We start from the raw sequence: 23741 nt of genomic DNA on the forward strand, positions 1-23741 counted from the left end.
TTAACCGTTCGTTTTATTCAAAAACTTTTATGAAATATGTAAAACTATGTGTATACATAAAAGTATATTTAATAATAAATTAAATGATAGGAATAATTACTTAAATATTTTGAATAAGATGAACGGTCAAATATGTTTAAAAAGTCAACGCGCTAAATATTTAGGGACGGAGGGATTATTACCTCCGTCCCAAAATACTCCATAAAATATAACACTGCTAGTACTCTGTAAAGTTTGCCCGTGTTTGGACCATTATCAGAAAAAAGAAATGATGACAATAATCATCACGGACCAATACGAAGAATCCGAAATCCGAGATGGAGTCGGACAGTAGCAGGGTAGGGCACACCACTGCCCTGGCCCCCCCAAATGTGCAGGAAGGGAAAACCGGCCACTCATTCAGGCCAGTGGATTGCAGCGAGAGAAACCGGTGGGCTCTGCCTCATATCGCGGCGTCGCCATCAGCTTGCGTCTTTTGCCTAGTCGAGCGACCATGGATTGCCGCCTATTTATAGCAGCTTCTCTTCTCCTCGCTTAGCTTACCTCCACAATCACACTGAGCTAACCTCCATTTCCACCATCTCCGAGCTTCTTGTTGTTGTTGTTGTTGTTGTTGTTGTTGGTTTGGTTTGCGAGTCTGCAACCAATGGACGCGTCTCCGAGCTCCTCGTCGTCGTCTCCTGTGGCGCCGGAGGTGGTGCAATGGGCCGGCGGCACCGACGGCTTTGGCTCGGCGGCGATCGGCTTCGCGTGCAGGGTGCTCTGCGCCGTCGCCACCTGCGTCTTCGCCGCAGGTGCATGCGCCGGCGCGCTCTGACACGGTTGATTGGTTGGTTCTTGGTGCTGACTGCGAGTGTGTGTGCAGTGGGGTCGGTGGTCGGGGCGGTGACCGGGAGCGCGATCGGGCTGGCGACGGAGAGCGGAATGCTGCGCGGCGCCGGCATCGGCGCCATCTCCGGCGCCGTCTTCTCCATCGAGGTCGCCGAGTCGTCGCGCGACCTCTGGCACTCCAGCGACTCCGCCGTCTGGTGCCTCGTCTACATGGTACGCCCAAACACACATTGCTTCTCTCGTCTGGCCTCCCATGATCATCTCCAAGCATTCCGGATTATATTTTTCGGAGACGCAAGAGCAGAGTTCAGACGAATCAATCATTCGCTGCAGTTTTTGGCCTCTGAAATTCATGTTGTTTTCTCCTCCTCTGTTTCTGGAATCATTTTTTCTTGAGAAGGGTTTTTTCTTACCCGACCTCTACGTCCAACCGGATAAAATGCGGTATTTTTTACATTAGAAACTATTTTACATTAGAAACTTAGCCCTTAAAATTGCCTAATTTGAAATTCGTTTCTACGTTGATTTAAACTCAAGGCCTTGAAGTGCTATTCACGTTAATGTAACTACTAGACTACATGCCCTTTTACAAATTTTTAGAATCATCTTTGTTTCTTGAAACAAATTTTGTGAAATATTCTGACAAGAATTCAACTAGCATTTCCAAACTGTAAAAGGAAATCCAGGGATTGGGATCCTCTGACGTGAAGTCGAGAAACATGGTGACTGACATATAGGCCCCACCTCTCGCGGACCTACCTATCAGTGACCACGTCAAGGGAAGTTCACGTCGGAGGATCCTCTTCCGAAATCCAGTCCATCTCAAAAATGATCTGAATTCGATGACCTGTTCATGTTGGGGAGGTCATGGTAAGGGTATGAACAACTGTAAACCTGTCAAACAAAACAAACTAAGCACACTTGTTTTCGCTTTCAGAGCTTATGTGAGCTTGATGCCGATGGAAATTAGGTGTGCCCCGAGGTTTCCATGGGCAGGTTTTGATGACGCTAATCTTATAATCCAAAAACAAAACCAGAACATCTTTTATTTTTTTTTAAAAAAAAAAAGAAGATCATCTCTTGACACATCAAACCATACAGTACACACAATTGAAAACCTTCTGAACTTAACTTTCTTGCTGAATTTCTTGACAGCGAAAAATGCCCCCAAACTCTCCCATTCAAACAGTCGAATTTGACGGTGTTTTTGTACTGCTGAACTGTACACGCAGGTCGACATCATCTCCAGCCTCCTGAGTGGAAGGCTGGTGCGGGAGAAGGTGGGTCCCGCGGTTCAGAGCGCGGTTCAGAGTCAGGTAACCACTCAACCTCAGCACAAATGCTCCCAAGTTATGGCTCGCCATGCTCCAGATTAAATTCGCCCATAAGCTCTCTCATTCTCGCATCTATGGAGGCCACCATCACACATGCGTTTTCTTGGCCTACCACTCTTACAATTTAGTTAACCCTTCACAGTTCAGATACATAGTGCGTATGATAGTAGCAGTAGCAGCATTTGTTAGCCTGAATCTGAAGGGGAAAAAGAATTTTGTTGTTCTTGTTGAGTTGTTCTTTGAGTGGGAGTTGGTTCATGCATTGCCCAGAAGACAACCATTGCTACTCATCTAATGCGACCATTTTTTTTTTCTTCTGGGAAAAGGAATTGATGGGCTGATCCGTTTAGTAACATGGCTGTGCTTATCGTGTGGATCACTCACTGTAGTGGGTAATGAGCTCATCGCCCACAAGTGAATGAAAGAAACTTTTTTTTGTGTGTGAGAGAGAGAGAATTCAGAAAGAGACTTGCACTAGTACCTAATGATTGCAATTAACTAACTAACACTAATGTAGTGGTTCGGTTTGACGTAACAATCTGATATAATTTGCTATTCAGATCATCATAGCTGCTTTACAAAAAATGATGATTATTTTTTTACTGTTTCGCTGTTGGAATTTACCGCAGTTTGTAAACCTTTCGTCAGATTATTTATATATTTATCTGAATGTTACGTTTGCTTGCAGATAAGCGCCATCAGCTCGCCGTTCGCCGAGACCAGCGACCTGTTCGAGACCGGCGGCACCAAGGGTTTACCGGCGGACACGCTCCGCCGGCTGCCGGCGATCAAGATCACCGGCGAGAACGCCGTCGACTCCGCCGGCGAGCCCATCTGCTGCTCCGTGTGCCTCCAGGTTGGCTACTCACCAAATCCTCGTCTCCTTTTTTTTTTCTTTTTGAAAGCATGCACGATTCATCCGACTGGCACGGTTAAATTTAGGTTTATCTAAAAATCTGATGTTAGATTTTTGGTAAAAATATGTTAAATTAGTGTAATTACATATGTAATTTTGAGACTTACATTATAAATATACTAAAATTATCTATATAATTTAGAGACTTATAAAATAAATACATGTTGACTGTTTTCTTGTGAAAATTATAATGACACGTTTATAGCAAATCCGTTAAATTTTGCAGGATTTCCGCGTAGGTGAGATGGCAAGAAGGCTACCAAGCTGCCGGCACGTGTTTCACGTGCCGTGCATCGACTGCTGGCTGGTGAGGCACGGCTCCTGCCCGCTGTGCCGGCGAGACATCTGATCGATCGTGATCAAAATCTCGCATCTGATGAACGATCAGTTCATGTCATCGTACTCCGAATCGGACACGGCGATGAATGGTGGATCGAGTTCGTGGTACATAGGTTGTGTGTAGTAGAGTAGAACGAACTACTGCATCCTGATACCCGTAAGGGGAATGGGTGTGAGCAAGTGATTGCAATCTCGTGAAGATGGAGAGAGAATGAGACCCTCCAAAAAAAAAAAATCTTTTTTACTGTCTTTGAGTAGTTACGGGAAGGGAATATTGTACCGTGGTATCTTGTTGCGTTGAGGTATCGGAATGTATTGTAAATTTACAGTAAAAATCGTTGTAACTTCAGGTATCTTTTCAAGAATCGTAAAATTACTGTTGGCGAAAAAATGGTATGTGTGTAGCAATCACTTTGATGAGATGAATGAACTGGCAGAAACTGTGGATAAGGAAAAGAGGACAGTTGTTGCTTCAGAGGTTGGCTCGGTGTCATTGTGGTCGATCCTGGCTTGCGTGTGTCTGATGGAACTCTGAAGATCTTGCAGGCTCTGGGACTATGGCCGTATGCTTATCCTTTTTTAAGATAATACAAATATATGATATCCCCGGTTTCTGTTATAAGATAACACAGCCAACAAGTTCTTACTGAAATAAGTAAAAGTGTGGTAGGATAAATTCCCAGCTACCATTAAGAAATTAAAAACAACTTAAAAGGCTAAGAATGGCTGTATGCTTATCTGTTGATTCTGAACAATGTTCAGCTCCAGATTTCAGAATTCTCACTCTTCAGATTGAGATGGAACTGAGCTGTATAGGCTAGCCACTGTAAAATTAGGCTTTTAGGCCCAAACTTCTGATGGGCCTCTGCTCACAGCCCAGTAATCCGTTGGTGAGCCCAAACTGACGATGACTGGGCCCCTCTTCTCCTCCTTCTCACACGTGTATATCTGGGCCACCATCTTGGTCCAATAACTGCTTCAACTGCTCCTAGAACCAAAGTACCAAACTAAATTCAGGTCAAAGAAAGAAGAACCAAACTAAATTAAAGATCTTCTAGAAACAAATCTTGATCACCTTATTATGCTAGATGTGGACGGATCAATCAAACCAGCAGAGGGAAAGCGACGTAAATCCGCTGTTTAATTATGAACTCGTGGCTGCCAAATTAAGACTTAAGAGGCACTGAAAAACCAGAGCTTCAGATGTGGGCGGTCCCTGATTTTGGTTAGGGAATTTGGTTCTTCCTTCTTTTCTTCAGTTCCTACTCCCTTTGGCCCCCAGCCAACAAAAATTCAAATGCATGCATCGAACCAAACAGATTATGATGCATCATTGCTTGCGTTCCGGTTTGTTTCTGAACACTGACGTCGTCCTGGTGCCTGCGACGGCATCTGCATGCATCCTCCTCTGTTTTATTTTAAAATTACTTGCAAGATTATCTCAAAATACAACTATTTATCTTCCAACTTTCTCATCTCAACAGATCATAATCATTTCTCATTTCAACCTTAATCTTTTAAGAAAATGCATTACTCCTAAATGCTTAATCCATCTTAAAATATAGTAACATAGTGCTTGATTAGATTGTAGTTCATATTCGTTGAACGTGGACAGAATCGCTATATTGTGTACCATAGGATAAAGGGAGTAATTATATTTGAGACCGAACGAATAGTCCGATATGGATGACACATGCATGTCAGATTGTCAGCTATCTGCTCCCTTGCAGAGTCAGAAATGGAAGACGGGGCCAGAATTCAGCTGCGACGAAGCAGCAGACAACGCTCGACATGGAGCCGTAGTACATGAGCGTGTATACAACGACTTGACAATTGTGTTGAAGAACCAACCACTCGACGAGTCGACGGAGACTTAAATATTATAGTTTTGTGCTCTGGGTTTAAGCTCTGATCTGATCATTGAGCATTATTTGTCTGATGCTAATTAAGGTCAAAACTACACTTGTCTATATCGATTAGCATATTTGGAGAGACACGTGTATATAGCTGGGGTCACTGTGGCACACAAGCCCTGATGTATCATATCCATAAGTATAAGCAGATATTCACGCGACTAGCTACCTTAGTTAATTCCAGATGTCTGATGGTTACAGCGTATATAAACAGTTAAAACACACGTTGAACTTCCCCCAACTCTGCATGTTTTCCTTGCCTCTCTTATGATCGATGATAGAGACATAGAGTATATAATCTAAGATCATACGATGATATGGATATATATATTGACTCTGTCTGTCTGTATGTTCATCTGTATATATCGATCTACTTATCTAGTTCGTCGGCAGCGTATATATTTTAGAGCAAAATCGAGGCTTGCCTTTGCTAACTTATCGATCGCTTGCAGTGCAGACGCCATCATACAGAAACCAATAAGCATCTCAGTTACTAGTAGTACTCCCTCCGTCCCATAATAGATGACGTTTTCTATTTTTTATTTGTAACGTTTGACCATTCGTTTTATTTAAAAAATTAGTGTAAATATAAAAAAAGATAAGTCATATATAAAGTACTTTTGATAATAAAGTAATTGACAAAAAAAATAAATAATAATTTCAAATTTTTTTAATAAGACGAATAATTAAATATTAACAAACAAAAACTTAAAAAGACAAGTAATATGGGACGGAAGTAGTATTACGCAATGCATCTGGAAAAACGTCGGCAGAAACAAACCAGCAGCGGCTGCAAGCAGGGACAGACAGAGCGAATCTTCGGTTCCTGTACTGTTACTCCAAGACATGCTAAATAATCAAGCGGATTTGACATGTCGATTCAAGCAAATCTCGCCCCGCGTTGTCCCGTCCCTTAATGTGTGCAGCGTAATGCAGGGATTTCTTCAGAAAAAAGTTCAGTTTTCCAGCGTCATCGATCCCGACGCTTAATTTAGGCTGTGTTTAGTACAGCGTAACATTTAGATTTTTGTTGAAATTAAAAATGATGTGACTGAAAAGTTGTATTTGTATGATAGGTTGATGTGATGGAAAAGAACTAAAGTTTGGATCCAAACTTTATATATAAACACAGCCTTAATTAACTTCTCTCTTCTCAAGTTCACATCGTCTGTTTTTTTTAAGATAATGGAATAGAATATCCCGGCTTTTGCTTAAAACGAGCTACAGCCAATTATTACAAAGTTGTACTCAGAGTGTAGTTCAACAAAACATTGAGAACACGCACTTAAAATAAAAAATAACCCATCTAAGATAAGGAGAACACGTTATTAAAGTCTATTTGAAATCTCCAACCATAATTGGCAAAAGGTTGCATAACTGTCGTCTCAAGCCTACGGCATGCAACCTTCATAAACTCGTCATCTTCATCACATCTTTGTAACTGAGCCCAACACCGGAGCCAATATGTTGCCCTGAAAATTACCTGCATATATGTAATAGATGGTGATTTGTCAAAAACAAAATCATTCATGCTCAACCACAGAGCCCAACATATTGCAGAGGCTCCCACAAGTATAAGCTTACTCCTTTTCTTGTCCACCCCCAAACCAACCATCAAAAATATGTGACATACTACTAGGAGGGCATAGACCAAAAGAATATTGTATTGCTCTCCCTATAAAGTATGCATAATGGCAATCCATGAAAAGATGTTGAATATTCTCATTTTTTATTAAAAAACAACATCTTAAACTACCATTCCAATTCCGTCTTGCTATATTGTCTTTGGTTAACACAACCCCTTTAAGTAAGTACCACATGAAGATCTTAATCTTAAGCGGCATCTTAAGCTTCCTAATCATTTTATTTCTCAATATAACCATTATTAATTAAAGCAAGATACATTAACCTAACCGAGAACCTTCCATTCTGATTAAAGTTCCATCTAAAACAATCAGAAGAATGATTCAACTGGATATGTATAATAGAAGCACACAACTCATACCAAAAAATAAGATTCTGACTAACTAAAGCTCTCCTAAAAGAAACATTAAGTGGAACAGATCTCATAACACTAGTAATTGAAGAACATTTCCTTTGGACAATGGCATATAAAGAGGGATACTTATCTTTAAAGGCTAAGTTACCTAACCATTTATCTTCCCAAAATCTAGTTTGTTCCCCACTATTCACAATTATGGAACCCATGTTTAAGAAAGTATCCTTAACTTTCATGAGACCTGACCAAAAATGAGAGTCACCTTGCTTCTTATCCACTTGAGTAATAGACTTATTATGAAGATATTTCCTCCTCAATAAGTCTTGCCAAACCCCTTGTTCATTAATTAACTTAAACAACCATTTACTCAAAAGACATTTATTTTGTATTTCCAAATTATGAACCCCTAAACCACCCTGATCTTTGGGCTGGCAAATGATATCCCATCTAGTAAGTCTGTACCTTTTCTTATGATCATCTCCTTGCAAAAAAAAAGCGAGATCTATAATAATCAATTATTTGAAGTACCCCTTTCGGTATCTAAAAAAGGAAATCATAAATATAGCTAAACTTGAAAGTACAGAATTAATCAACACCAATCTACCACCCACAGACATATACTTACCTTTCCAACTACTAAGTTTTTTCTCAATTCTTTATTCAATAACCTTCCAGTCTTTGTTACCTAGCTTTCTAAAATGTATTGGAATACCAAGATATTTGACAGGAAGAAAGCCTAACTTACAACCAAAGATATTAGAAGAGTAAAATGCACCAGCGGTCCTTAAACTTGTCGGCAGATTTTACTTAGGTCTACGAACTTGCAAATCGCACATTGAGATCTCTAAACTTGGTTTATTGTATCATCCCGGTCCAAAGCCGCGTTTGACCGTGGTCTTGTCTACGTGTCACGCCACGTGGACGATGACATGGATTTTTTTTATTTTTCTCCCTTCTTCCTTCTCTTTTCTCTTTTATGAAAGGACGATGACGTGTATGAGGCATTTTCATCTTTTCGACAAGGAAGAAAGAGAAAAAAAGAAGGAAGAAAGGAGAAAAAATAAAATAAAAATCCATGTCATCGTCCACATGGTGTGCCATGTAGGCAAGACCACGGTCAAACGCGGCTTTGGACCGGGATGATATAGTAAACCAAGTTTAGGGGCCTTAATATGCGCTTTGCAAGTTCGTGGACCGAAGTGAAATCTCCTGACAAGTTTAAGGATCGATGGTGCATTTTACTCATATTAGAATATTGATCGTAATGATCCTTCGCTTGACCGAAGCAAAACAATTCACTTTTGTGAAAATTAATTTTCAAACCAGGGAGCTTTTCAAATACGGATAAAATCAATTTTAGATTCTTTGCTTGCTATAAATTATGCTCTAGAAAAATAATAGTATCATCTGCATACTGCAATATAGATAAACCATCATCTACCAAATGAGGAATTACACCATTTATAGAACTAGCATCTTTAGCCCTCTTAATCAGTAAAGCAAGCATATCAGCCACTATATTAAAAATAATTGGAGATAAAAAATTCCCTTGCCTAAGACCTTTATGGGTTTGAAAATTATTACCAATTTAATCATTAACTTTAATACCAACATCGTCTATACTGCTGCCTCCATTACAAAATAAATCAATCCCATACGAAATATAATGCATCGTAATACGATGAATCTAAATATCTTTATATTCAGATTCATTATATTATATGCGGGTAAGAGACCGATTTATTTTGAAACGAAGGGAGTACGTCACAGCAGGTGGCCTCATCGTACTACTCATCGAGTCATCGGACGCGTGCCTCTGTTTAATTTTAACTTCTGATGCATCGTATCGCAATAAAAACAAAGGAAGAAAAAAAAAAGCATGATTGCCGATTGTGCTCGCTGAATTTGCTACTCCCTCCGCCCTACACGGGCTTTATTTTGTTTCCTCTTTATTTATCCTGCAAATACTTTTATCTTTAAAACAAATATTATAATTTGAGAAAATGAAGGACAATTTCATTGAAGTTTGAGAAAATGGGGGAATAAATGTATTGGAGTTTGAGAAAAAAATGTAAGGTTTAGTCATTTTAGCTTTACGTTGGTACGTTTCACTCTTATCTACATCTACATGTATAAAAATGAGGCGTATAAAAATATTTTTTTCAGGATGGAGGTAATATAAGATATATTAAAATTGAAGTCTTTTTTGAACAGTATGGCCGAGAATCACGTCGAGCAGCAGAGTTTGAGAGAACATTTGAGCTGATGTTGATCCGAGTCAGCTACCTAGCTAGCCGGACTCTCTAATTAAACCCATCTTAAACTAATTAATTACCTGCTATCTTGCTAGGTCAAATAACATGATGATCCCCTTGGGAAGAATAATGGAGGGTGCATGCGTGCATTTGCATGCCGTCGAATCCCATTCCATCGATCGATGGTCAAGGCAAGCACAACATTCATAATTTAGATTGCACGTAGCATCCAGCTGATGATGCTAATCCGACTCAGCCATTATTAGATCCAGCATACAAACTAATTAAATTACCAGGTCAACTAGAGAGGGCGGCCGGCCGTACGTGCACGTACTAGAGCATTTTTTCTGGCAGGTTATACGACTCTAAGAAATTAAAAGGAGTATTATACTGCTCATGGCACTATATATATAGTTATAAAATCCACATCTATATAAACAATAAAAAAAGTCCTACATGCGACAAAAACAGAATCCCAAATCTAATGGATTTTGGATCATCGCATCCTGCCCAACCTTCTTCTCCTTTAGCTCCGACGAGTTACTCCGGTGTGATGGCGTTGGCCTAACATCTATGTAGGTTTAGGTGATAGAGTTAAGGTGAAAGAGGGGTTGGGAGAGGTGGAAGCCGGAGGAGTTTCATGCCTTAGAGGGAGGTTAGCAATGGGCAAGATAGGGGTTAGGGGCAAAGCGAAGAGGTTAGAAGGTGCAGGGCGACGTCGATGAGATGGAAAAGGGGTATGAGGTGGAAAAATATTGGCTAACTAGATAGGTGGTAGCGAATGATAATGACGGATTCGATGATAGAGATCGCCGGGGATAGAGGAGGAGGGTGGGGTATTGGCACCTACTAATGGAGGGATCGTTGGAGCTCATAAATAAATTAAGGGTAGAGGGCGGCAGCATGCTTCGCGAGTTAAGAGGAAGATCTGAAGAAGGAAAGGGGGAGGGCTGTGCCGTTGTGGGGTGGGTTGTGGGGTGTTAGATCTTGATCGAATGATCCAAAATTCATAAGATTTAGTAGAGGGTTTTATGTTAAATATGTATTGGTCGTCCTGATAAGTAAACATGCCTATAATTCTTCAGTTAAATTCATTCAGTTTATGAACATGTAACTGATCATTGCGTATATATGCATATGCACGAACAATACAACACTGTAGTACTGTACTTAATTAATCAGTAACTGCTCATTGCATATGCATATGTACATAACGTTCACGCCATCATCAGCATCGTCACCGTAGAATTTTGCCGCTTGACTCCAACCGGGTCAGTGAGTATTAATCCTTCGTAGTTCCTGCCGTAAATTACACTCCAAGAAATCACCCGGCCACTTTGACCGCTTTCCACGACCTGACTAATATACAATTAATATTTTCGCCGCAAAGGAATCATCTATCAGAAATGGTAACAGACAAATTAATTAAGAAATACTCCATGAGAGTAACGGTGGTAATTAATTAAGGAGCAAAAAAATTAAGGTTCGAACTAATGATTGATGGATCCATGAGAGCATTCTTAATGGTTTGGTTTAGATTATATGAAGCGAATTATTGACACGGATTATCTATTTATTACAAGAACAAATTAAGTATTATTTTGATACATAAATTTAACACATAGCTTAGAACAAATTATCCTAGTAGAAGAACTTTTATAAAAAAAACTTATTTTTTTTAAAATATGAAGTAAATATTTTATTTTAATAATTCCATGAATAATTAATTATAAGGAAATGAGCCGAGCTAGCTAGTTATTTCTTCAAGCTCAAGCTGGATGGATCACATGCCAAGGTTCGAGATGTCACATCCAGATCGAGCTTAATTACGTTTGCATGGCCTCTGCCCACTTGCAGAGCAGATCATCGATCAATTGTACACCTTTTTGCATGGATGTAGGCGATTATCCCTCGGCTTTGCATAATTGCGATTGACACCGATCAATTAATCTCTTAATTCTCGATCGCATATGTGTGATGATTTGCAGCTAACTTTAGTTAATTAATCTGCATCGCTCATATCATGTGCAATGGATCGAACTGGTAAAAGGTCGCAACGGCTTTCGTCGATGGAGTGCGTGATTGATCTTCGATCGTACGTTCTTGATGTGTGTGTGTGTGTGAATTGCGAATTTGTGATTAATCGGAGGAACTGGAATTTGGTTTGTGTAGCTTTTGTAAAGCGCGTCTCAATTATTGCTGTTGCCTTCTCGTTTTGTTTGCTGTTAGTTAAGTATCCTTAAATTAATTAATCCATCTGTTAATTGAAAGCTTAAAAGTAACCGAGCATATGTACGTGACAGATGCAGATTTTGTAGTAAAGGAAAAAAAAAACTAGAGATTTTACTATGCAGATCTTTAGTCGCTGCATATATATCCAGCCTCTCTCTGTCACGGAAATCTTCGGTTCCGAATTTTCGATTCTTCTCGTGAATTTACGGTACCAGCTGCTTTATACTTTCAGTAAAATCAAATTCGCAGATCTTTTCACGGGGAAAATGTTAGTACTGGTACTAGTTTTCATGGAAATTATGTTAACCAAATCAAACATACTCCCTTTGTCCTAAAAAAAATCAGAAATTAGATATAACATATTTTAATATAATAAATCTAGACAGAGATGTGTCCATATTTATATATACTTAAAAATACATCATATTCAGAATTAGAATACATCATATTCAGAATTAGATTAGGTTTTTTATAGGATAAAGAGAGTATGCATCTGGGATTTCGCGAGGCTCTCACACATGCACGAATCCACGAAGAATTCTCAGAAATAATAGAGTTCCGCACGTGATAGTGATGCAAGTTTACTGTACAATTATATGATTTTTCTGACCGGTGACCGGGCGACGCAGAGAGCACAGGAGAAGTTAGCCATTGATTAACCTGTCGCCGTTGGGCCCATGCACAGGAGACGCAGGATTTTGATCGGACGGCTCAAGATGCGTTGGAGCAGGGCCCACGGCCCCAGCTGCCGCGGCCGGAGTGGCGGCCAGCGAGGCCACAGCCTGCCGGCCCAGTGCTCGATGCTCACCTGCCTGTCGCCGTTTATTTTCAGCATAACGTTTGACTATATATTTTATTTTAAAAAAATTATATATGTTATTTATTCTATTTAATTTTATTATTATTAAATAAATATGCTTTTAACTAATATTTTTATATATTTATACTAATTCTTTAATAAGACAAATGATTAAATGTTACGTAAAAGCTCAATGATATATATTTTACGAAGAAGGTAGTATATCTTTTAGTTTGAAAATAAATAAAAGTTCAGTTCGTGCTATTTTAAACATCACTTTTAAATATCGGCGCACTGTTATCTCTCCATGTCAAATATCCGGCACCCAAGCCATGATGAACTCATCCGCACCACCGACCAAATGCAAATCACCAAGGCTGTGTTTAGTTGATGGCAAAGATTGGATTTTTGTTGAAATTGAAGATAATGTGACTGAAAAGTTGTGAGTGTATGACAGGTTGATGTGATGGAAAAGGACTGAAGTTTGGATCCAAAGTTTGAATCTAAACACAGCCCAAACCCCATGCCAAGATATACTCACTAGTCACTAAACCGCGTAATGGCACCACCGTCCGTTCCATTCCTCGTATCTCTTGACCCGTCCACGAAATGACACACAACCAAAATTACGTTTTTCCTCTTTGATTAAATCTCTAAGACCCCGTTTGAAACTCTTTATTGGAGAAGCGTGTTAACTATAAGTAAAATAGGATGACTCATTAGCGTATAATTAATTAAATATTAACTATTAAATTTGTAAAAGTATATTACCGTTTGGAACTGAAACACAAAAGAAGGTTGTACATTGAAATCGAAGTTTACAACTCAGCATAAATGTATCATACGACAGGGTTAACAGAGCCGACGAAAGCCGGTCGGTTTTCGAGCTCGGAATTAGTTTTCGATTAGAATTTCGAAGGTTAAATAGTAATTAGTCGAAATTTATCGAAAACCGTAATACCGACGGGGCTTAAAATTTAGTGGTCAACAGATAATGTAAACCCCGCCATTCGAACACCACGAGAATATGAATCCATCCAGAGGCCCAAATGGGAGTCTTCAGGCTGAAGCACAGAATGCAGATTGTACTAGTACATGTCATCATATCCGTTGTTCCGTAGCGACGAGCGAGAGAAGTCGTCGTCGGCGCCGATCGCCGTGGCGTGGCGTGGCGCACGCATGCGCGCCGCGTTCGCCGTGGCATCGCGCTCGCCGCCACGGCAACGCCATGTGTGTCGCGCGCCGCGCCGAGTTGCGTTTCGTCCGCGTCACCTCATACAATTGGCAGGCAGGCTGAATGCGTTGGGTCACCATTGTTTAATCGATAAATCTTCTCCTCCTGCTCCTCGGCTCGGCTAGCGTCCAAATCCCATGAAATTTCTCCGAACGTCGCCGCGCCAATTTGGACGCCATGTTCGATCGATCCATCCGTGCATGGAGCTTGGCTGGTGGTTTAAATAAGTTAATTAGCCACTGTCAGTTAAGCAAGGCGCATCACTAAGGGTGTGTTCGGCACCCCTTTTTCCCAATCCATATTTCTTGTTTTTCACGCGCACGCTTTTCAAACTATTAAACGGTGTATTTTTTTAAAATAATTTCTATACGAAAGTTGCTTAAAAAATATATTAATCCATTTTTTAAAAAATAGCAAATACTTAATTAATCACGTTTTAATGGATTGCTCCGTTTTCAATGTTATTTTCGGGTTGGAAACCAGCATATATGGACACACCCTAAGTTATTATACAATAGTTATTTTCAGCTATTTTATCGGATGGTTGGCTTATTTACTCCACATCTATACAAAAGTATGTTTTTTTTTCAAAATTTCTTCTAATACAGTGCTTAGCCCACTAATTCTAAACTATTTGTTAGGTTTATTTGTTAAAACATTTAATTTATTGTAATAATAAAAATAGATATTATACGACAATAATACGATTAATACGTTTTGAACATGTCATAAAGATGGCATGAAATTACATTGAATGATTTCTATGTATTATGTGAGATTTCAGAGTACTTGACAAATCTCCAATTAAAGGCACTGTAGCTGGTCCAATACTCTATTAAGTTTCAGATCAAATACTTATACGAATAGTCCTGCATTTTTGCAGTTAATTTTCACTGATATTTGTACATGAAAGATATTTTTTTCAAGTACATCTGAAATCTGAAGAGTAGCGATGAAGAAACAAAACAGGTCAAACCATGTGAGACCAGCAAAGATACAAAACAGCACGTCATGCATATTGACAAGGAGGAGGAAAAGAAAAGAGATAGAGAGGAAAGGAAAAAAAGAGTAGTACTAGTATAGTAGAGCTACATACATAAATGTCCCTTTTTCTTTTCTTTCTAGGTAAGAAAGGTGTAGAGAGCAAGAAAAGAAGAAGAAAAAAAGAGATTTAAAATGGAACAAAAGGGCACAAAAACAGTCACCACCACCACTCCCAAATCCCTCTCAGAAATTAGGACTTGTAGAGCCCATCTCTGAGCCCCTGCCTTGCTGGCCCTGAACCTCTCTCTCTTCCTGGTTGCTTCTTTTGCAGTTTTTTTTTTTCCCTTCCTCCTCTCTTGATTGTGTTGTGCAGTTTGTTTGTGTAGTGGAGGAGGAGATAAAAAAGATACCCTGATCTATCTGTTCATCGAGGCTGTCTGCAAGATTTGGCAGGAGAGGTAGGCAGGGGGGGAGAAGCGAAAAAGCGCATCTTTTTTTAGTCGTCTTGGTTCAGTTTCCTGGTTGCTTCTTTTGGATCCTGGAGAGGAGAGGAGGAGCCCACCGTTTCTCCACCAAAAACCCAATCCTTGCTGCTTCCTCCGAGCTTGAGATCGATTGGTTCCTTCCAGATCTAAGGCCACCCCTTTCGGCTGCGAGATCGATCGCGCAGGAATCTCGAAGCTAATCCTAGAAAGAAAGAGAGAAAAAAAAGGCGAGTTCTTTTTCGCTTCTTTCTCCTTATGTTCCAAAATGCAAGTAGAGTAGGGTTGTCTCGTTGATCCTTCTCCCTCTGATGATCATATGGTTTGTGGTTCTTGATCCTGGGATGCGTGTTTGTTTGGATGCAATTGCAGGTTTCGCGAAGAAACGAGAGGAGGAGAGGGAAGGTAAAGGAATGGGCTTTGTGAGGAAGTGGGCGATGGGGAGGTGTCGGAGATGAAGGATGCTATCTGCTGCGATGGAATACTTGAGATCTTGCTGGGGCCCGGCGTCGTCGCCGGCCGGGCGCCCCCGCAAAGGATCGGATGCGGCGGGGCGGCAGGATGGGCTGCTGTGGTACAAGGACGCCGGCCAGCTCGTCGCCGGCGAGTTCTCGATGGCCGTGGTCCAGGCCAACAACCTGCTCGAGGACCACAGCCAGGTGGAATCCGGGCCACTGAGCACCACGGATCCCAACCTGCAGGGCACTCTTGTGGGCGTCTATGATGGGCATGGAGGCCCGGAGACGGCGCGCTACATCAATGACCATCTCTTCAACCATCTGAGGGGTGAGGCCTCTACTGACTACTGCTGCTGAAAATCTTCACCCTTTGATCCAATGCCGATCTCGCTGTGCTATCTGATTAATAGGTGATTGGTCCAATTGTTTATGATGTGCTGCAAGTGTAGATGTGTTTGATATTGATAGTTGTCGAGCGAAAATGGTTTTCAGTTGAGTAGATATCTGTTATAAGCTGCATTGCATCATTGCATGAGATGTGGTTCTGTGCATATTACCGCGAAAAAGCGCGCGCGTATTTGAATGCATCTACTATTAGACCAGGGGCCAGGATTGCCCTAATTTTGACCCATAGATGATTTTCTGGAATGTAATTAAACACATCACATGCCAGTTTAGAAACTGACTGCAAGAATTTTTTTATGAATATAAAGCATGGCATCTTCTAGTTACATCTGATTGTATAATTATTTGTTTACAAGTAACTGCTAATAATCATTTCTGCCTGTGCATCTCTATAGCTTTAATTACTTGCCAATCATCAGTTGTGCATGCCCATGATTACCTTCCTTTTTCAGGATTTGCTTCTGAGCACAAGTGCATGTCAGCGGATGTGATTCGGAAGGCGTTTCGAGCAACTGAGGAGGGATTCTTTTCTGTAGTTAGTAGTCAATGGTCGATGAGGCCTCAATTAGCGGCAGTAGGCTCTTGCTGTCTGGTTGGTGTGATCTGTGCTGGAAATCTATATATTGCAAACCTTGGCGATTCCCGTGCTGTTCTCGGTAGACTTGTGAAGGGAACTGGAGAGGTTCTGGCTATGCAGTTGTCAGCAGAACACAATGCATCCTTTGAAGAGGTCAGGCGAGAGCTGCAGGCAGCACATCCTGATGATCCCCATATTGTGGTTCTAAAGCACAATGTTTGGCGTGTGAAGGGTATTATCCAGGTACATATCTGGACGTCTTAATTATTTTGCTATTTGTTGTCTATTCATTTTGACTCATCTAATTATTTTGTAGAATCTTGACGTCTTGTTCTAATAATAACTCGCAGACTTTCCCATGCGATTGGCATGGGACTAGATTATAGTCAGCCAACTGAAAGCATAATTGTGTTTGCTGTGCCACTCTTAGGTTTATGTCCAAAATTAGAATTGTACTTCTCTGATACGGATGGAGTAATGCTCTATTATGTACGCCATCCATCTGTACTGTTATAATCTGGACCTGCCTTCATAAAATAAGTGTACATGTTTCTCTTTTTCCCAATTAATCTGGTAATTTCAAACCCTTTAGAACATGCTATGTGATGGCAACTTCTGCAGAATTTAGTGTCTTTTGTTTCTTTGTTTGGTAAGAGGAAAATCTCATTTATCACAGCTAAATAAATATAAGTGATTCGATAATTATGCTTCTTTTCAAGTTTCAATAACCATGAATCGATCTTTTTATCTCTAAAACTAATGCAACTGCAATAACATGACACTGCTGTTATGGACCAAGACCAATATGATGTAAAGTTCTTGAATTCAATTGCAATCTCCCTGAAGGAACAATTATTCTGATTGCTTCTGGTAATTAGTGTGTATAAGAGGTGCCGTGATATTTTGTTTAGACTGCTGCGTTCCCACAGCACATCTTACGTGGTGTGATGGTGTGTTCCAGATAACAAGATCCATTGGAGATGTGTATCTGAAGAAACCGGAGTTCAACAGAGAACCTTTGCATAGCAAATTTCGGCTTCAAGAAACTTTCAGGAGGCCTCTTCTTAGTTCTGAACCAGCTATTGTTGTACACCAATTACAGACAACTGATCAGTTCATCATTTTTGCATCTGATGGACTATGGGAGCATATTAGTAATCAGGAAGCAGTTGATCTTGTCCAACATAATCCCCGCAATGTATGTGTTCTTATCTTATGTAAATTAATTATTTCAATGGCGAAGTGCTTGTTCATATTATTGCTTGTCCAATAAAAGAAATCTTGATACGTTTTTGTAATAGTTACATGCTTTGATTGTTATTATCATTAGGGTAAATAGATGATTGGATGTCAATTGTCTGAGAAAGTAGAGAAGATCATGTTGAATATCTTTAGAACTTGCTGTTCTAAGTTTCTTTTAAATGTAACAAATATTCAGAAAGAACTTGTTAGGTATATGTTAATACGATACCATATGAAATTATGTAGGCACCTTTACATTGTGAGTAGAAAGCCTTTAGGATTGTAGCTGTTTATTGGTTGTAGCCCTGTAGGTGTTTTAGGAATTCAGATTTGTACGGGATCTGCTATTAGGGGTATGATCAATTTGTTAATGTTGTTTGAGACAACTGCACTGTATTTGGTCCGAATTCTGTAATTTTTCTCCATCCAATCCTATGCCCCTGATAATCTAGCAGGTTCTTTCTTTACGCTGTATAATCCTTTTCCTATCACTTTATTTGATTCTTAATCCTTGAATGAATTCGATTCATGAAAATACATGTGTCACTTAAATAGTTAAATTGTTTGCACTGAAATTCTTCAATTGTTGATATGATATGGATCCTATTAATATATGCACTATACATGAAGATCAATACTGATGAGCTGTTACGTTGCTAATTTGTTCATATTCCTTGCAACTTCACACACTATATCTGTCCACCTCAAGATGCTCACTACGGATCCATCTTAAATGGTTTTCTAAACTTATTAGTTCCAGATCATGTAGTGCAACCCAGCCTCATCAAATGAAATCTTGTACTCTATTTTTTTGTGCTTTTATTCATCTTACAGATAACAATTAATTGCTTATCTTACTAATGCTACTATAACTTCCTGCGTATCAGGGGATTGCTAGAAGACTAGTAAAGGCTGCAATGCAGCAGGCAGCAAAAAAGAGGGAGATGAGGTATTCAGATCTGAAGAAAATCGATCGTGGGGTAAGGCGGCACTTCCATGATGATATAACAGTTGTTGTGGTGTTCTTTGATTCGAATGCCATAACCACTGCTAACTGGAGCCGACCTTCAGTTTCTCTTCGAGGGGGTGGTGTTACTCTCCCTGCAAATTCCCTTGCTCCATTCTCAGTTCCTACATAGCTAAGAAGCTCTTTTTAAAAACAGCACCGAATTTAAGAATGCAAGAAGACCAAAAAAGAAAAAAAAGAAAAAAAAAGAGGAAGAAAAGGAAAAGGAAGAGAGCATCAGTTGTGATTAACTGTTGCGTGATTTCTTCTGCGTTGTTCTTGTAAAACCTTTTTAGATTCAAACTTGGTGACTAGTGTACTGATAGCAAGGTATAAGATTAGATTATTCTTAGCTTTTCTTTTTCACCCCTTTTTTCACGCTCATGGGATATCAGGTGGTTGTACATTCTCTGGATCATCTTGTGATAATAGTTCATCATCCCTTCTTTTGTTAACTCCTTCAGAAATCACAATGCTGTTTTATCGCGTCACCTTGAGACAACCTTTTCTATGAGCAGCAGGTTGCTTTCATGATAATAGTTTCCAGCCACCATGAATTCAATGATGAATCAAAAGTGGCCTGTGAAGATGATGATTGTAAAAATCTGTTGAACTCAGCCTTTGTCAGCATCCTGCTGTTTACATGATTATGACAGATGTCAACCAAAATTGGGGGCAGCATGAAACGGTGAAGCCGTTGTGATTGCATGCATTTTGTGTTCACCTTTTCAGTTGATGCATCTGTTGCTAGTTTGGTGCGGCACATGTGGTTAACTGGTTCCTGCGCTGCTCAGCGTGCGTACCAACGCTCGGTAGCAAAACTATGAAATCTGAATAACCAACTAGCATGATCAGATTACGGGGAAAATAAATAATTTAGGATGTCTTGGTGGAATATTTCTTCAGGGGGTTTGAGAGATTTGTTTATGTTTGTTGGTTTGATCGTTTCTCAGAAGTATGTGTTTCTTTTGGCGTGTCATTTTCGTAATCGTGTCACAGGAATGAATTTAGAACTAATGCAAAAACTGTGTCATGAATTGACAGGATTGCATTGGAGCAGGATAAAATGAGTTTATATTATATAATGGATGAAATAGCAAGAACATGATTTGTGTTGTTTACTGCTCGTGAAACGTAGAACATCAGAGTCTCTCACTATAGTCTACGGTTTTCTTTTACCCTTCAAACGTGAAAATGCATGCTCCCGTTCTACAGAGTACAGACGTCTCAAGCAAAAATGCACGTCACCCTCCACAAATGTCTGGGTTCCCTCAACAAATTTCGCTGGGTTATTTCAGGTTTGTTTGGTTCTCTACCATTCCTAGCCTTGCCATTTTATTTGGCAAGATTTGGCAAGGCAAAAAATTTAGGGCTGGGCTAGTGCCAAACTTAACCAAGCCAAATAAGGGACAAATTTGAGCAATGCCAATTATTTGGTAATGTTAAGAATGGTGTAGAACCAAACAACCCCGTCAATCCTTCATGTACACAGGGCCATGGAAGAAAGCTTCAATTGGCCATAACCAATATTTGTCTAAATATGGTTTAACTGGCATATAATGAGTTAATGACATACCGATATACTATTCAGTATTGTCCATAAAGTTCAGTGATTCATCAGCTATCTCTCTGCAAAGAAGACATACTGCTGCCTCAGGATGATTGGATCCCCTATAACCCACAAATCCACAATCAATTCAAGGGTGCTGATGATCATAACATGTTAGTATACTATATTTTTACCAAGGGAAAACTACAGAAAATGTATCTTATTTACCAGTGAAACATAAATGCATTAGAGTTTCTCCCTAATCCTAGGATTCTCTTTTATGTTTCAAATGACTGCTCCTCTGCAGACGTTACAAGTCAAAATGCATGCCCTTTACAGCGAGACAGTTCTCATGAGTCGTGACTTGTTACATTGTGTTCAAGGACCGAGCAACTTCTTCCACCGGGCATACCATAATAAGACGATGCAGATCATGAAGCAGCCCGATGAGGTGCCCCCAACAAATGGCCAAAAGAAGCTACCATCATCAATGCTGTACAATTTGCTCTGGATGTTCATCGCAAAAGCCCCAGCTATGAAGGTGTTGACAGCTATGCCGAAGGATGCAATAGTCAGTGTAAGCTGAAGCTGAATAAGTTCATTACGCTGGTTGTCAAGTTGAATATTGACATAGTCTTCTGTATCATCAATATACTCTCGAACCTGTTTAATTCCCAAACGAGAAATTATGTCACGCCAAGATATAGCATAAGGGCGCCAAAGAATTATACAGAAAAGTGATATACTTTCCTTGTTTCTTCATCAGAAAAGAGAGATGTGCTTCTAGTAGTTAAAGAATTCAACATCTATTGCTAACTCAAATCTATGTTTAGCAACTTCTACTTCTAGTCTAGTAGTAGTTAAAGAATTCAACATCTATTGCAAACTTGAATACTAACTCAAATATATGTTTAGCAACTTCTAGTAGTTAAAGAATTCAACATCTAATGCTAACTTGAATACTAACTCAAATATATGTTTAGGAACAAGACGTGGCTGTGTATCTTTACAATTTATCTCCAACAAGAACTTACAGTTATATTCATTATGATAAGTCAGCAGAGAATAAGTCCAAATGAACACTAGGATAAGTCATATAGCATTAAGTAGATCCAAGTAAAACTGCAACTACCCCATTTCAATATGGGTAAAAGGACTAACCGACAAAATTCTGTTGCGAATTCCATCCAATTGCATGAAGTAAGCCTCAAGCAACATCTCTAGGTCTTCCACGTCATTATCCAAATGCATGCTTGTAGCGATGCTCACGCTGCGCCGAAAACTATTGTTCAACCTGGACAGACTTGTTCCTCCAGGAACAATGCTATTGGAAGCAGCCGATGATATTAAAGCCTCAACTTGCTGGTTTTGTAATTGCTTCCTTGTTAGATACAGATGTGCCATGTCTTCATTATCATCCAGAAGATGTTCTATTTCATCTCTGACCTGAAATGATATGAGGGTTAAGATACATATCTTCAGAAGAAACCCTTGTTTAGAGCAGCATGCAGGTAACCATCAAGGTTCTCAAAAGTACAGCCAAACTACCCAGCAGCAATACTGCATATAAAATAAAATCAACAAGCTTTAAAAAGAAATGAATAGGTAGGTACATAGAACATCACGAACAAAAAAAAAATCAGTTGTTTATAACCACCTTTTGTTTTATATGCCCCAAGTTCCAACCATACAGTAAGAACTAAAATTATATAAACATGTATTTTGATAATCCAAAGTATATACACCTGAAGACTTTGGCTCTTTCAACACATGCACTACAACATCTCTATGTACATGAAACAATTGTTCCCCCGTGCACACAGGACCACGGCACAGCAGACTTCAGTTGGTGATTGGTCCACGGTGAACCATAACTATTATAAGTTTGAGATGGTAAAATTATACTGGCTATGTCAGGCACACTATTCTTTTGAACAAATATTCAGTACTGCTTTTAAGTTCAGTTATATCCACATAGCTCCAAAGAAGAAATATTATTGTCTTAGGGCCTGTTTGGATCATCCATGCCCCTTAGTGCAATTAAACTTTAACCACAGAAAAGAACAGCTAGAACATACTATGAATATAGCTTTTGATCAGTCAAATTAATATGCAATAATAAAGACAGTCAAACAGGGATGAAAACTTTGAACTTTGCCAGACCAAAGGCATGCACTACTCTATCTCTAATAGTACCTTCTGCACATGGGCAAGCAAACGGGTAAGATCACTCTTGAGAGTTCGCACACGATCGAGATTCCTTGTGCTGACATTCTTGGTCAGTTCCTCAAGTACCGGAGTGGCGCGCCTTTCAAGACCAGACACGTTAACGTCGAATGATGAGCACACGGTCTCGAGTGCGAGCTCCAGCACCTGGAATTCAAATGGCAACTCGTGCTCTGCTCCGGTGGCCTCGTTAAGGCGGGGTAGCTGATCTCCAGGCGAGTCATCATGCTTTTCCCCATGGTCATCACCACCAGGTTGACCATTCCCACACACCAGGTTCTTGAGAGGGAGATGATGTGTCAATTGCTCAACAAAAGGGATCACATCGATCGTGAGAGGATCCAGTAGAAGGATCTCATCGGCCGTAACGATCGCCCTGATGAATTCTAGGTTGATCACCATCGCCTTCTCTCTAGCTGCACAATTAAACATTGTGTATTGTCACAACAAAAGCGACCCCCTAAGCAGCAATCGATACTAATGGGGGCGTGGTCGAGCTCACCGAGGATGCTGGAGGAGTCGGAGAAGACGGGGCCGAGGATCCGGAGGTCCCGCGGCGGCAGGCCGGCGCGTCGGATGATGGAGCCCTTGTCGAGATGGAGGGTTTCGGAGACGCCCCACCGGTCGAGCCGCATCCAGAGGCGCGCCCCGGCCTTCTTCTTCCCGACCTTACCGGCGCCGGCGGGAGATACGGCGAGGGGAGGGGACGGAGGGGCGGGGTGCGACGCGGACGGCGGCGGCGGGGACGGCGACGCCGGGGATGGGGAGCTCGACGCGCGCGGCCTGGTGAGCGAGGGGAGGCGGCGCGCCGAGCGGGTCCGCTTGGTGGAGGACGACGTGGAGGCGTTCGAGGCGAAGAAGGGCAGCTTCCTCCCCCCGGATCGCCTCCCCATGGCGGCGGCGGCGGCGGCGACGGCGACGGCGAGGTCGTCGCGTGCGGGGGAGAAAAGCTTCGGAGAC

At 40.6% G+C, this 23741-nt stretch overlaps 3 protein-coding genes across 3 annotated transcripts; 2 read left to right on the forward strand and 1 right to left on the reverse strand.

Annotated features, from left to right (window-relative positions):
- The first annotated feature begins 506 nt into the window (after positions 1-506).
- Positions 507-3755, forward strand: LOC127785770 (NEP1-interacting protein 1-like). Its single transcript, XM_052313165.1, has 5 exons — positions 507-794; positions 866-1044; positions 2064-2147; positions 2854-3021; positions 3308-3755. The coding sequence occupies exons 1-5, from the start codon at positions 647-649 to the stop codon at positions 3428-3430; spliced, it is 702 nt and encodes a 233-aa protein (XP_052169125.1). The 5' UTR covers positions 507-646; the 3' UTR covers positions 3431-3755.
- Positions 3756-15008: 11253 nt separating this feature from the next.
- Positions 15009-19461, forward strand: LOC127786269 (probable protein phosphatase 2C 72). The gene is made up of 5 exons (XM_052313606.1): positions 15009-15548; positions 15691-16104; positions 16634-17001; positions 17720-17956; positions 18888-19461. The coding sequence occupies exons 2-5, from the start codon at positions 15780-15782 to the stop codon at positions 19137-19139; spliced, it is 1182 nt and encodes a 393-aa protein (XP_052169566.1). The 5' UTR covers positions 15009-15548; positions 15691-15779; the 3' UTR covers positions 19140-19461.
- Positions 19462-20716: 1255 nt separating this feature from the next.
- LOC127786268 (putative magnesium transporter MRS2-G) lies at positions 20717-23734 on the reverse strand. Its single transcript, XM_052313605.1, has 4 exons — positions 23284-23734; positions 22752-23197; positions 21717-22001; positions 20717-21218 (listed from the first exon to the last, which is right to left on the reverse strand). The coding sequence occupies exons 1-4, from the start codon at positions 23672-23674 to the stop codon at positions 20934-20936; spliced, it is 1407 nt and encodes a 468-aa protein (XP_052169565.1). The 5' UTR covers positions 23675-23734; the 3' UTR covers positions 20717-20933.
- Between the last annotated feature and the right edge of the window lie 7 nt (positions 23735-23741).

Source organism: Oryza glaberrima, chromosome 10, assembly GCF_000147395.1.
Source record: "Oryza glaberrima chromosome 10, OglaRS2, whole genome shotgun sequence".
NCBI lineage: Eukaryota > Viridiplantae > Streptophyta > Magnoliopsida > Poales > Poaceae > Oryza > Oryza glaberrima.

Coding starts and splice junctions, on each gene's coding strand:
- LOC127785770 (XM_052313165.1), top strand. CDS start 647: ATGGACGCGTCTCCGAGCTCCTCGTCGTCGTCTCCTGTGGCGCCGGAG. Junction 795..865: donor CACCTGCGTCTTCGCCGCAG/GTGCATGCGCCG, acceptor GTGTGTGTGCAG/TGGGGTCGGTGGTCGGGGCG. Junction 2,148..2,853: donor AGAGCGCGGTTCAGAGTCAG/GTAACCACTCAA, acceptor GTTTGCTTGCAG/ATAAGCGCCATCAGCTCGCC.
- LOC127786269 (XM_052313606.1), top strand. CDS start 15,780: ATGCTATCTGCTGCGATGGAATACTTGAGATCTTGCTGGGGCCCGGCG. Junction 16,105..16,633: donor TCTCTTCAACCATCTGAGGG/GTGAGGCCTCTA, acceptor TTCCTTTTTCAG/GATTTGCTTCTGAGCACAAG. Junction 17,002..17,719: donor GTGTGAAGGGTATTATCCAG/GTACATATCTGG, acceptor GGTGTGTTCCAG/ATAACAAGATCCATTGGAGA.
- LOC127786268 (XM_052313605.1), bottom strand. CDS start 23,674: ATGGGGAGGCGATCCGGGGGGAGGAAGCTGCCCTTCTTCGCCTCGAAC. Junction 22,002..22,751: donor TGCTTGCCCATGTGCAGAAG/GTACTATTAGAG, acceptor ATATCATTTCAG/GTCAGAGATGAAATAGAACA. Junction 21,219..21,716: donor TTCGCAACAGAATTTTGTCG/GTTAGTCCTTTT, acceptor GGAATTAAACAG/GTTCGAGAGTATATTGATGA.